Source organism: Natator depressus, chromosome 2, assembly GCF_965152275.1.
Source record: "Natator depressus isolate rNatDep1 chromosome 2, rNatDep2.hap1, whole genome shotgun sequence".
Lineage (NCBI taxonomy): Eukaryota > Metazoa > Chordata > Testudines > Cheloniidae > Natator > Natator depressus.
Window position 1 is genome coordinate 216,103,728 of NC_134235.1, and position 14,626 is coordinate 216,118,353.

Genomic DNA, 14,626 nt, shown 5'->3' on the forward strand with positions numbered 1-14,626 from the left:
GAGCACCCCTAGTTCTAGCACCTATGCTGATATAAACACAATTCTGGGTTTTAAAAAAGCCTTTGGCAGATCACCTTGAAAACAATGGCAGATGTTTGAAGCTGCTCAAAGGTTTAGAACACTAGGAGGAGTCTGCAATGGATGTGGGTCAGCAGGGCAGAGTGCAGTTGAAGCAGTAAAAAGGACAAATCTGGAAGAGGAAGGGAAACACAGTCTAGTAGACGGGGCACTGGACGGGTACTGAGGGTATCTAGGTTCAGTTCCCAGTCCAGCTATACACGTGTTGTGTGTCTTTGAGCCAGTCACTTAAGCTACCCCATGCCTCAGTTTCCCATGTGTAAAATGAGCATAATATTTCCCTAGCTCAGAGGAGTGTCGTGAGAACATAATCCATTAATGAGTGTGAGGCTCTCAGAAACTATGCAGATGAAGGAGAGAGAGAGAGATTGAAGGTACAAGATAAATCACATTTTTTTTACCATTTAAGATATGGACATTACTCCCATACATACCCGCACATAAGTATATTTGTGAATGGGTATGAATAAGCCCGATTTGAAACTGGAAAACAGATTTAAATGTTAAGTTTTAACTTAATATTGTGTTATTTCTCCACTGGGGAAACACACCAATGCATCCAAAGTAACCTAAGGTAATGAATATTGTAATGAGAAACACAAGTATTTAGGGTGATAATGACTGGACTCTGCGCTACTTAGATCAGCTCACCCCCTATGGAGGCTACCAAAGCTTAAAGATTTTATCACTCTAGTAATCAGCAATGGGTAATGGCTTTCATAAAACACAGTAATTAAATTGACTGATTTCAAAACAGTGCATTTTTTTCATTAGGGAGTTCTTATTTAAGCTACTTCAAAAATACCTTTGTGAACACTGGATACACCAGTCACTGGTGCAACTATTTCTATTTAAAATATAAATAAGTAGGCATGGGATGACGAAGCTGTTCTCTCACTTTTTCATATAAAGCAAAATGATCATTGCCTAAATGTAAGCCATGTGAAAACCATGCATTTGTTGTATCCTGTCTTTTCTTCCTCTATGAGCCCCCTCCCATCCCCTTCTTTTTTAGCCTCCAATTACATTACAACACTGGGGGGAAATTAAAATGGTTCTTCAGAACTTTTCGCAGCAACCAGTCTGGGTTATAGCTTGGTTAAAACATTGTTTTGAAAATAATAGGAGACTAAAGTCCTGATCCACTGGAATCAAATGTCCTCATCCTGATACCATAGATGTCAATGGCAAAATTCCCCTTGACTTCACTGGGAGCAGGATCAAACCCTTGGTTACTTCCACTTCACAATCATTTATACCCGGATTCTGCTGTTCATTACAATGATTATATTCTGACACTAGCTTTGTACCCAACCCTTCCTAGTGAAACTTTGTCTGAGTCACTTTATGTTACATATCCAGAATATGTACTTGAGCCATTCTGCTGTCAGACGTTCTAAAAGTTACTTTTAATTCTAGTGTTTCATCTTGGATGTTTATAATAAAACGTTTACAAGTTGTGGAATCCAATGTCAGTATTGCAGCAAAAATGTCTTTCTTAAACCACTGTAAATCACGTCAGAGCCCTATCATGTCTCCTCAGGAAGGATCTACCGCAGGAGAAAACTCTCCTGGAAAACCCCACAAGATGAAACATACAGTTTGTGATCTATCATCCCCTGGGGGTGGAGAGGTTTTTAGCTGCAGAGACGAGACCCTCGTTGTGACCCTCTGACCCCATGGACGACCCAAGATCCATGGTGAAATCTGTGAAACTCAGGGTACATATGTGGAATGCTAGTCCCTCTCTATGGTCCCCTCATCCAGTGCTCCCTGCTCTGAACCTCGCAATCCATAGAGCAGATATTTGGGGCTGATTCTGCTGCCATTGACGTCAAAGGAAATTTTATCCCTGACTTCAGTGGGAGCAGAATGGGGCATAGCCACTGGTGGGCTTGGGTGGGTCAGGGCCCGCTCACGGAGCACCCAGGCCCACCCAGATATGAGCCTGTGTGAATGAAGAAGCTGGTTGTGGATCAGGAACTCCTGGCTCAATAGCAGGTGGCTCTTGGACTGTCTGCGGAATGCTGTGGCCAGCAAAGTGTGGAGAGCGGCAGCCCATCCAGCCCCACTGCTGCCTCCACCCAGGGCTGCAACTTCTCCCAGCCCAGACAACTTCAGCGAGAGCCGGGCCCCATGCAGGTGCCAACCAACCCCCCTGCCCACTCCAGCTTAACCCATGCCTGCCTGTGGGGCTAAGTGGCCTGCTCCTCTCTCCACTGGCCAGCTCTGCCCCCAGGCTCCCTGCACTCAAGGCCCTGGTCTAACCTAGCTATCCCCCGACAATCCTGCTCCCGGCATTCAAATGCGATATAATATGCAATAATATAGAATATATTCATTTTACATGACTGGCTGTGACATCAGACCTTTGCTCATTGCCTGTCCATCATAAGTTGGGGCCCATCCAAATTTCCACTCCTAACTATGCCACTGCTTACAACACCACCAGTTTGCTGGCATGATTCAGAGAGCAGCTACTTCCCCACCCGCTGGCCATGCCTCTCAAAATCATCCCCGAGGCCTGAGCACAATGTATTTACACAGACGGTCACCACCATCTTGGGGAGAAGGAGGAATGATCCCTCCTTCCAGCTAGATTTTACCAATAGCTGCTCTTACTTTCTCTCTCCATGCTACAGTGTTGAAGAGATGATATACACCCAAGACTTTCCAACCCTTTCCTGAACTTTTTTTTTTTTTTTTTTTGTAATTTTTTCCAAGCTTTTCAGCCTGCACATAAAGTAGTCAACGGAGTTATCTTTTTCTCTGGGTTTCATTAACATCACAGCTATCAGGGACTGAACTGGACTGATCTGTGGTGGCTGGGTAAGTGGGTACTTTTTTTCCCTTTCAGGTAGCTGCCTTCTTGAATCCCAGAATCTAAGATTTGCTTCATTTTAAAAATAATAAAAACTCTAGCCCTTATAGTGGCAAAGATACATTTCAGAATGTGAACCACATATAAACCAATGCCACAATGTATACCTGAGTCTGCAGAAAGCCTGAAACAACAGCACTGAAAGAGATGTGGATTGCTCCTTTTAACTGTTAATTATTTCACTACTGGTCAAAGCATGCAAGAAAGGAGCAAGATTATTTTTTAATGAAGATCTGCACAGTTTACTGTGAATGATTTCTCTTTTTGGTGTCTCCAGGGGGTGGAACTTGGTTTGTGGGTGGAGTCTGGGGAATATCATGTCTTACTTTTCTCCAGTTGGATCCTGATTGCTACTGACCCTAACACTAAACTGTCTGATAACCCTGCCAAACAGATGCAACCACTCTTATTTCCATTAGTTAATTAGTCTAATGAAACAAGTCATATGTGATAATAGGCCCCTCTAAATTACAACTTCAAACACTCTTTTAGATCATAATTTCTCTCCTTGTGTCAAAAACGCTTTTTCTTTTTTTCCAAATTCTATGTTTTACTACCATCAACTAACAGATTATTGATCTGAAATTTCTATCTATTTTCCCCACCGCTATCAAATTCTTCCCCTGAAAGGATTAATGGAAAAAAGAAATAATGGAAGGTGGAAGAGAAGCTGCTGCTTTCACAACTGGAGCTACAAATAACATTCTAACTCAGTTCAGATAAGCAGCAAACATGGTTGATAGAGAATATTTAGGACAGCAGCATCTGTGTAACATCACTGAAGCATGCACAGTTAGGTCTATCAATCAATCATCGGGGCATGTGAATAAATCTACAGTCAATGGTCCATGTTCTAAAATCAACTATTACCATGTAGAGCCCTGGCTACTGAGTAAAGAAGCTGTAAGACAACAGAAGCCAAATTGACTCACGGTACATTTTACATACAGTCTTTTCAAAAAATATATCACAATTATAAGTCCTGTGAAAGTGAACTTATTCCGATCTAGCAGGAACGAACACTCATTAACGACTGGTTATATTCTCTGATTGAATTAAGTATGTTTAAGATCCTGTCACACTGAAAGAATCCGATTCCCCCAACCCTCAATTTTTTAAGCCATCAGCTACTGATCTACAAGTTGTTCTCACAAACCACCACACGTGCACATATATATGGATTATTTAAGTCTATTCTCCCCTGGAAGCATGCACATGACTCCCATTAATGCTAATGGGCGTAAAACACAAGCATGGAAGAGAAAATAGACCCCTCACTGTGAAAATAAATGTGTTCAGTTATTTTCAAACACGATGTCAAAATCAAACAACTAAAAATACGTACTGTAAAAGACAACATTATCTGGTTTAACTGAATATATCCCCATTATTTTTAATTCCGTGGTCATGGGCTCTGTCTCATCACCCATGTTTCTGCACTTGTGATGTCATAAAGATCATCGATTGATAACCTGTCAAAACAGAAGGGCCTTATCCTAAAGTCCTTACTTGGGCAAAACATCCATGATCTCAAAGGGAATTCTGACTGAGCAAGGAATGCAAGTTTGGGCTCTAGATCTGATGTTTGCAGATAGGCCATATGAGGTTCTCTAAACACCATATATTTTAATTAGAAATCACAGATGCAAATTCTACTGCTCTCTAGAAGACAGAATAAAAACAGTGATGGAACTAACAAGATAAGAACCTCACCGCTTTAATTTGATATCAAAATAGGTTTCCTGCTCTGTTCCAAGCTTGTCATGTCAGTTTTGTGCCCCAGTTCATTTGTGTAGGAAAAGTGGATTTTATTATTTTACGAAATATGATTTTAAACATGATTGTGCTTTTGGATGATGTTCAACTCAACATATCTTCTTTTTTCAGTTCATAGATTCCAAGGCCAGAAGAGACACTGTGATCATCTAGTCTGGCCTCCTGTATAACACAGGCTACAGAACTTTCCCATAATAATTCCTTGAGCAGATCTTTTAGAAAAACATCCAATCTTGATTTTAAAATTTTCAGTGATAGCGAATCCTCCAGGACCCTTGGTAAACTGTTCCAATGGTTAATCACTCTCACTGTTAAAAATTTAAATCTTATTTTCAGCCTGAATTGGCCTAACTTCAGCTTCCAGCCATTGAATCATGTTATGCCTTTCTATGCTAGACTGAAGAGCCCATCTACTAAATATTTCTACCCCATGTAGATACTTATAGATTAATCAAGTCACCCTTTAACCTTCTTTTTGTTAAGACAAATAGATTGAGTTCCTTCAGTCTATCACTAATAAGGCAGGTTTTCTAATCCTTTAATCATTCTTGTGGCTCTTCTCTGAACCTTCTCCAATTTATTAACATCCTTCTTGAACTGTGGGTACAAGAAACCACCATTTAGCAACAATATGGCCAATCCAATGTAGTATCTGGAATGTAACAAGAAGAAGAATAGGGTAGGTTTTAAAGACTGGGCAAATACGAAAAATATGGTATCTGACTATTTTTGCTGAGCATATGTAGGATCTCTGCAAAGCAGCCTGCTGCCTTCTGAGCGATGTAATCCTAGAGACTCTTTCCACTTCAGAGCACAGTGTACCCTGGCACTAATGAATGCTGATTATGACTCACTATAGTTAGGGTGAATTTTAAAGGGCCCACGGCCTCAAAAAATCCAGATTTCTCTGCTAACAACTCTGTTTAAAAAATCAGCCACTGAAAAAGAAGAGAGGAGCCATGCGGCAACCACTTGGACTGAGACAGTTTAAAAAGATGAGCGGGGAGGGCAAATCCCAATAGATCAAGGCACAAGGGGGGAGGCCACTGTTGTCCATGATAAGAAAAGAGGAAAGCTGCCGAGGAGCACTCCTGCAATGGAGACAATGCTCCTGATTAAGGGCCTGTTCCCATTCAAAGCAATAGCAAAGCTCCCATTGACTATACTGGTGCAGGACTGATCCCTAAGAGAGACACTAAGCCCTGCTCTACGCTGTGGGGGGGATCGATCTAAGTTATACAACTTCAGCTACATGAATAACGTAGCTGAAGTCGACGTACTTAGATTGACTTACCATGGTGTCTTCACCACGGTGAGTCAACTGCTGCTGCTCCCCTGTCAACTCCGCCTGCGCCTCTCGCGGAGCTGGAGTACGGGAGATGACGGGAGAGCACTCGGGGGTCAATTTATCGTGTCTAGACTAGACACTATAAATCGATCCCCACTGGATCGATCGCTGCCCACCGATCCGGCGGGTAGTGTAGACATACCCTCAGATGCTCAGTGAGGAATAAATATCTACACAGCTTAGACGATCCATCCGGGCAGTGTGAGGGCAAGAGGAGTTTAAGATTAGAATTAGATAGTCCAATAAGTATAGAATTAGTGGGTTGTGGTAAGATTGTCAGCTTTGCTTTCTAAACATCTTGTCCTTATGTTGGAGTTTAGTGACTCCTCCTCCCAGTTGAGGGTGCCACCAGGGGCATTTTTTTCAGACTTGAGGTTATAGGCACTCCCATGCTCTGTGTGGCAGGGTGAGGAGAGATGAAGGGAAAGGAAAGGAGGGACAGGACTGGAACGGCAAGGCAGTGAGCTCCCAGCCTCAATATGCTTTTCCCTACTGTATTGTCTTTTTTCAGCAGGCTTCATTTTACTTCTGGATAAGGCAATCTGCCAGGAAGTCAGTGTCCACAGTTTGCACCACTGACAAGGCTGCAAACATATTTTCCTACATCAGACCCTTATTAAGAGCTTGATCCAATGATGTCATTGACTTCAACAGGAGTTAGATCAGGCCCTAAGTGTACCTACATCTGAATTACTTTTAAGAGGACTCTTTATGAACTGACATGGAGGTATAATAAATTAAGATGCTGTTATTCACTATCTTCAACTTCTGTTCTCAGGGCCACCAGTATGAAATCCTATTAGTGATTTAAACTGGCACTCTGATTGCTGCGTAAGTCTGCATCTGACTTAGGCTAGCTCTAGTGACTCTTAGGGCATGTCTACACTTGCAGATGTAGAGCGCTTTCAGTTAAACCAGCCTTCATAGAGCGCAGTAGGGAAAGTGCTGCAGTCTGTCCACACTGACAGCTACAAGCGCACTGGCATGGCCACATTAGCACTCTTGAAACGGCCACAGAGAGCAGTGCATTGTGGTAGCTATCCCAGCATGCAAGTGGCTGCAATGTGCTTTTCAAATGGGGGGGGATGGAGCATGACAGGGAGTGTGTTGCGTGTATGTGGGGGGAGAGAGTGGGTTTTGGGGAATCTGAGAGCATGTCAGCATGCTGTCTTGTAAGTTCAGACAGCAGCAGACTCTCCCCTCCCCCCCAACCTCGCTCTCTCTCACACACAGAATTCCACAGTAATGGTTGCTTTGTCTTGAGGCAGATAAGCAGCTGGCTGTCAGAAATGGAGCTTTCAAAGGGCATTTCCGTATTCCTACAGCGAGTTCAAAACAATAAGAAGAGTGGCTACTTGACTTAAGGGGATTATGGGACATTTCCAGAGGCTGATCAGAGCACAGTAATGCAACGCCTCGTCCATACCGACACCCGGACATTTCAGCCAAGGCACAACAAGCGTTAATCTTCTCGCCAAGTGGAGTACCAGGAGCACTCTAGCCATGGAGTCAGAGCGCTCTACGAGCCTTGCCAGTGCGGACGGGTAGTGAGCTAGGGTGCCTGGGGCTGCTTTAATGCACTCTAACTCGCAAGTGTAGCTAAGCCCTTAGTAATGACAGGAGTTGCCCTGCTAGGGTATCGGTAACCCTTTGAACCCCTTTTTAAAAACAGAAATGGGAATCAACGAGGCAGCAATTGGGGGGGGGAGGGAGGAATCCTCATTGTTCCTCCATTTTCCCATATGTAAAACGAGGAAAACGATACTGAATGAAACAATGTATTCACACTGCTGTGGCTCTCTTGAGTAATGTTGATCACTAATTTGGCTCCTGAACCACTGAGGTCTGAGTATCACTGGTCTTCATTATACAACACTGATCTGGACTCTCAGACCTGAATACTGATTACTCTCTTTTTACAAATAATATAAGTACGCCTTTATTTTTCATGAGGAGTGTATCCCTGAGATTAATTTTGCAAGTAGTATTTTTCTGATTATGCAGAAAAAAAGAAAAACAATGTAAATATTACTCCCTCTGGATAAAGTCCATTTTCTCATGATTAATCTTGCAGAGAGAAACAACCTTATGAATGGTTTGGTGTATGATAAGTCAAAGAGACATTTCTATAGCCTGTCTAGACAATAGACAAGACCGGACTATATTGTCATTGCAAATATTGCAATAGTCTGTCATATCACTTAGAAAGGGGGAAAAACCCCATCACTTCAGAGAAATAATACAAATAAATAAATAAATAAATAAAACGGTCTCCCCTGCCAGTACTGTAGTGGACATTTGAGTGTAATAACTTTAGACAATTTAGAAATTATATAGCAAGAAGTTTCAGCAGCCATTTGTGAGGAAAGGCACCTCCTGCACAAGCATATGCAATCCAAAAATATGAGTCATGCTCAAGCAACTTTGCTCTGGGCCATAAAATCACTTTATGCGAGTTACAGATAATACTCAATGCATTCTGTAATGTTTCCCTACTGTGTAGAGATGGATACCCCAGTATCCTATCACAGATAATGATGAAAACAAATTCTCTACATAAAGGCTGATTGCTCAGAGATTCACCCTTGACTATTCCAAAGAATCGTAATGCAGCTGAACATTTCATACTGCATTCATCAACAAAGAGACAGGCTCCATCCATGCACAACATACCTCAGCTTACTTTTTGTATGTAGTAGAGGAAATTGAAAACAGCCTTAAAAGACAGAATATTTATCCTGCTATTTCACACCACACATGCATCTGCTAACCCCCAAACCACCACCTCTCCGTTTTCTGTTGTTGGAGCCACTGTAAATATTCAGGCAATGGTATCAAGGATACTGAGTGGTGCTTTATATGTCATGATGAGAAAAATCTGTATCGGTAGATAAAGTGGAGTCAGTCATGAAATATGAGTTACTGAAATGCAAAAAGTGAACCCTAGAGGGGAGTGTTTGGAATATTTTATATTATATTATCTATCTTTTGTACCTTTTATATTGTAATGTTTTATATTCTTCTATCCCTAGTAAATGTAGCCAAAAACCAAACACTTATTGACAATAAAACATAAATAGTGAGAATAAATCACAAGACATTTGAAAAAGATTTCTTCTTCAGATCTGGAATTAAACAGCTAAACTTAGCTGTATTTAAAGGTACATTTCAAAGTTGTGTAGCACTCCAAATCAATGACATCATTAAAAACCATCTGGATCACCAAAGGGAAGTGTCCTTCTCATGCACATAAATGTATGATGTTTTCTAACATTCAGTGGTATGACAAATATTGGAAATATTAATTAATTAATTAAATTTTAAAAGAACAAGTACCTCTCCAACATCATAGATCCAGATGCGGCCTTCTGAATCTCCAACTGCTACCTCTTTCCCAGCCTGGGCCCAACGGACACGATTGAGGGCAGAAGCTCCTTCAATTGTCACACTGGCTGTTGGAACCTATTGCATCAATAATAATGATGTTAATGAAATCATGCTGTGAGTGAATCAAATATGTCAGTTTAGAATGTTATTGTTTCAGTGGATGAATCACAAGTCCCTTAGAATTACATGAGGTAACATACATCCCTTGTGTAGGGGGAGGAAAAAAAAAAAGATTAATTGTTTCTTCAGTCACATGCTCTACTGAGGTATGGGAGGTGGGAAGAATGAGACAGACTGTTTGGGAAGGGTACGGGAGACTTTTTCACAGTAAATGGTACAAATATTTTTTCCTGGCTGGAGACATGCAAAACCACAGCAGCTTGTTTTTCAGTATGCACTGACTTCTGATCAAGAAGTGAGTTAAGAATCAACTGAGTGTCAGGAATTCATAGGCTTAAAGATAGTATTAAAATGGGGTTTGAAAATTCACAGAATGGTAGCAGCGTTTATGAAAACCATATTTTACTGACCTACGTCAATGTTTTGGTTTTAGTTTTGTATTTCAGTAGCAAGGTAGGACAGAAACAGAAGAAAATCAGTTCAAAACAAGACGTTTGTAATTTCCATACTATTCTTTCCTTTTTTTTAATTCTTCCTCAATGGTAGGCCCTTATGTGCTTCATGCATAAGGCTCTCCATTTTAAGTTGTTACCGATTTTTACCAAAAAAAATCCCAGGTTTCACAAAAGCTATTATTCAGTTTTTACTGATTTTCACCCAATTTTAGACCACTGATTATGTTACAAAAATCCAATACATTTCATTAGGTAGATGCATTTATGTTAATAAGTCTAAGTGTAAATGCAAGACTGTCTGTTAAAGTAAGGCAATGTGGTGGAAGATACACACATGTGCACATGTACGTACTGTTAATGTACAGTTCATGAAATAAACCACAGCGTTAAATGGCATGAGGTATCAGTGAGAGTTGGAAGCTGAGCCTTTGCAGACTGCCTGGGAGACTCCAGCTACAGTCAATAACTGTGCACAGTCACTCGTGCAGCAGAACAATGACTGTAAAGCTGTGCTATTTACCTAGCACCTCAAGATCTGGAAACTCACTCTGTCCCTTTGTTACAGACTCTGACTAAAGGCTGCAAAACCAAACTAGTACTTCAGAACAACTGGGTTGGCATGCTAAACCCTCATCCTGTAAACTACTGCACTATAGTGCCCTTGAGCCTCCCAAGAGAAGTTAGAATAGATCTGCTTACACAGTAATTCAGAAATAATGTTGGATAGCAATCAGAAAGCAGATTACCGCATCTTCTTCCCTGCCCCCACCCCCACTCTGTAAAGACGGTATTGAGATGCAAATAAGCCACTGAGCTTCTCTCTTCATTGTTTCAGGCCTAGGTCCTATCAGTGCTATATGACCAATGAAAGATGGCATCTCCTGTAATTCCTCATCTCAGGTATATTATTTGGTGTGTTGGAATCAGAGGTTTCAATGTGAGTTATTAGGCCAATTACCTGGCGTAAAGTAGCAATAAAAACTATCATGTGATAATATGCTTCACCCTCCTAATCATTGAAGTCTCTACAATTCTTTTAACTCCTAAGGCTATGTTAATTTTATATAATTTAGAGGAAAAAATCCTCAAACAGACAAAATTGAACACTAGAGCAGTTACTTAATCCATTTCATCAGTTAGTTTTGTTCCTCAGAAAATTAGTAGATCAAAAATATATAAGTTCTTTCAAAGGAGTATGTTTCAGACATAGAATTTTAGCTATACCTTTCAAAATCCTGAAATATATACAGGTACTCTACCTCTGCTTTGGGTTAATATAGCATTATTCCTGTGTTGCACAGAAAAACAAACAAAGGGCAAGCTGACCAATTCAGGGTTCTATAAATTAAAATCTTCTAATGGTTTAGTAAAAATCATTCTCACACAACAAATTTATCTAACAGCATCAAAGCAATTGTGAAATAGTTCTAAAATATTTGAATACCCCTCCTTTTTTCCTTTTGTACAAAGAGATATGTAGTCATTCCACATTATCTTAAAATAGATCTGACTGCTTTGAATAATGATAGTTTAAATTACACACGCCTATTTAACATTTCAAAGATCTGAATTTACCTTATAATGGTTATATGACACCACAGTTATGTTTTTAAAGTTATATTTTAAAATACTTTATAAATTATCTAAAGTTATAAGCCGACACTTGTCAGATTATAACCATTTTCGCATATGAATTTAGCAAATAGACTGAGAAATCAGTCACCAAAAAATCAACAACTAATAATTCACCTTTTAATTTTTGTTGCTTATGTTCTGTTAAAAAAAACTGTTTAGAGATATCTTTCATATCTACTTAACAAAATAAATGCCATCTACATAGTTTCAGAGCCAAAATATACAAGACATACAAAAGAAAATACTATTGAAAGCAACATAATAGAGCAGCAAAGTGGAAAAATATCAATCATTCTTGAACAGTAATCAATAGAGATGATTGAGCAATAACCTGGATGCTGATTCTACCTTTAAGCCAGGCAAAAAAAAAAAAAAAAAATTTTGTGGACACACTACTGGGAAATCAAGATCTTCCATCCTAAATTTAAATGAAAATCTGACATACTGGTACATCTAAAAATGTTATACAACTTGCAGGAGAGTAAAGAAGTGTTGGGGAAGGGGGGGGTTAATGTTAAATAAATCAAATACGATAACTTTCATTGTTATTACAAAAACCAAACATGTTATCCACAAATCAGAATGATACATGTGATTAGTTCAGCCCTTTTTAAAGTTTGATTGTGATAATAGTCAAAAGATTATAGCCATTTGGATCAAAAAGCATCTAGAATGAGGGCTAGGTACTGTTAAAAAATCATAATGAAAAAAATAATTATAGCGAAGAGGACTAGTAGAAACTGTATTACATTTCAAGAAATTGGAAGGTTTTTTGTAAGTTATCTAAAAACCAATATGTTCTCCATCAGTTTTCAAAATAATAACAAAACATTAATGCAGCTAATTTCCTAAAATCAAAGAAACAAAAACATAATTACTAATAATAATAATGGCCAACCTTTTATATAGCATTTTTCATCAGTAGATCTAATTAAAAGCCATTAATATATTTGTCATTTTCCTCCATCTGTATTTGACATCTATTACTAGAAAGTTTTGTTTGTTTAAACACAGCTAAGGAGTCCCACGAATTTCCCAGGTTAGTCATCTCATTTTTATTACAATGACTAATGAATAAAACTCTGACAAAGATTTTTCATTAGTAAACAGAATAATTTGTTCAGATTCTTTAATAATCAACTATAGAAAACCATTATAATCTAATTTTAACCTACCAGGCAAAGGGTCAAAGAAAACATTGATCACCTTCAGTTGTAATTTTTAAAAGAATTGCGTAGGGTTTTCTTTCACTGACTCTATCTGATCTGTTTTCGTTGCGAATCCAAAACCTCCCATTGATTTAGTTTCTGCTAGTTTATGATTTCTAGACATTTTCAAGTTATTCCATCACTGCTTATTAAAGAACTGGAATAGTAATTTTTTCTTCAGAGATCCAAATTCAACTCTCATGCTGATGTAAATCTGTAATAATACCATTGACTTCGATAGAGATTTACACTTATATGAGAGCTGATTTTGACCATTATGAATGAATATTCTTTGTGAAACTGCTGGTGGCTGAGGGTGTGTACAGAATGCAGGAACAAACTCTGAATTCATTTTTGTGGATGCTTGTTTGCCTTTTCTTACTCAAAATGTATCTGTAAGTCTGGTCATCTAGGGCATGATCCAGCTTACTGACTGCAATGGGAGCAGAACCAGGCAGCTCATGGTAATTATTTGTGGTGAAATTCAAGTGCCACTGAAGGCAACAGCAAAGTCCCCACTGATTTCAGAGGGGTCAGGATTTTACCAGAAAGGGTTTTTTTTTTTCTTTTTGAAACTTTAACAGGTTTTTATGTTGTTAAAGTGGCATTAATGAGAACACCTGAAGGATATGTTCCTCCCTTCTCCAAAAGAAATTCTGAGGAGAGTCCTCCTGGATATCCTCCAGCTGTATGCTTTCTAATTAAAAAGGCTGCAGTACTTCCTGCTCAGAACACTTCAAAAGGCATGGCTGCTCCACGTGACAATACAGTTTTCAGCGTGTGTTCCTCTTACCTGTCCACATTTATTTATGGCCAAGCAGCACTGATTTGGAGACCATAAACTGCACTTGTATTTTACTTTGGCTGAAATGTGTATCTATCATTGTTACATGAAAGACATAGTAATAAATGAGCTAACTTTAAAGAAATATTGTAGGAAATGGAAAATATTGGCATTCGTTCTCCTCATTTGTTTTAGAAAATGAGAAGAACTTGTCCATTAAAATGTGACCTTATTTTTATGCTGATTTTTTTGTTTTGTTTTCTACTTTTGCACTATGCCATTGCAGAGTATTGAAAACAAACAGTTAGTGCTTGGGTGATGGAAAAATATGAATCTTGCTGGTATAATCAAAACACACTGGTCATTTAGAACAGTGATGGTTCTTACAGCAAACATTCGTCAAAGGAAAATTCAAATCAAATCAAGATTGTACTCATTCAATACCTAGAAATATTTTTAAACATCTGGAGTCATATTTTCAGATTGATATTATACCAGACAGACAAAAATAAAGAGGAACATAAAATTCATACTATCTATATTTAGGAAGGAGGCTGCTTGGTTTTTAAGTACAGTATTTGCTACTTCATCTTTGCAAAGAGTTCTCTTATTAGCCCTTTCTGTTTCAATGGGGTTGAAAGAAATAGAAGAGGTGGTGGGAAACACATGGGCATCATTAAGTTCCTAGCAGGTTGGAGGTACTGTTGCGGGGCTGTCAAGCTGTGACAATTTGCGGGAGATTTGGGGGGAAAAACAATTATGAAGGAGAGTTAATGTTCCATTGAAATAGACTGAAGACATAACAAACCAAATATAACAATCATTCATAAATAAATAACAGTAATGAAATAAAAACAATCCTTCATCCTAAGAGTGAGTGACTTACAAAACTGCCTTAAAATCGATCCCAAACTAGGAGGTCTCACACTCTACATGAGACAGACTTGGCAGGTC

The 14,626-nt window shown here is 39.1% G+C and overlaps 1 protein-coding gene across 7 annotated transcripts in view; it reads right to left on the minus strand.

Moving 5' to 3' along the window:
* DYNC1I1 (dynein cytoplasmic 1 intermediate chain 1) overlaps positions 1 to 14,626 on the minus strand; it is a 255,231-nt gene that overhangs the window by 16,351 nt on the left and 224,254 nt on the right. For all 7 annotated transcript variants that reach the window (XM_074945884.1, XM_074945881.1, XM_074945885.1 and 4 more), the window contains one exon: positions 9,420 to 9,545. In XM_074945884.1, the coding sequence (XP_074801985.1) occupies positions 9,420 to 9,545 (126 nt within the window). The remainder of the gene's footprint in view (positions 1 to 9,419; positions 9,546 to 14,626) is intronic.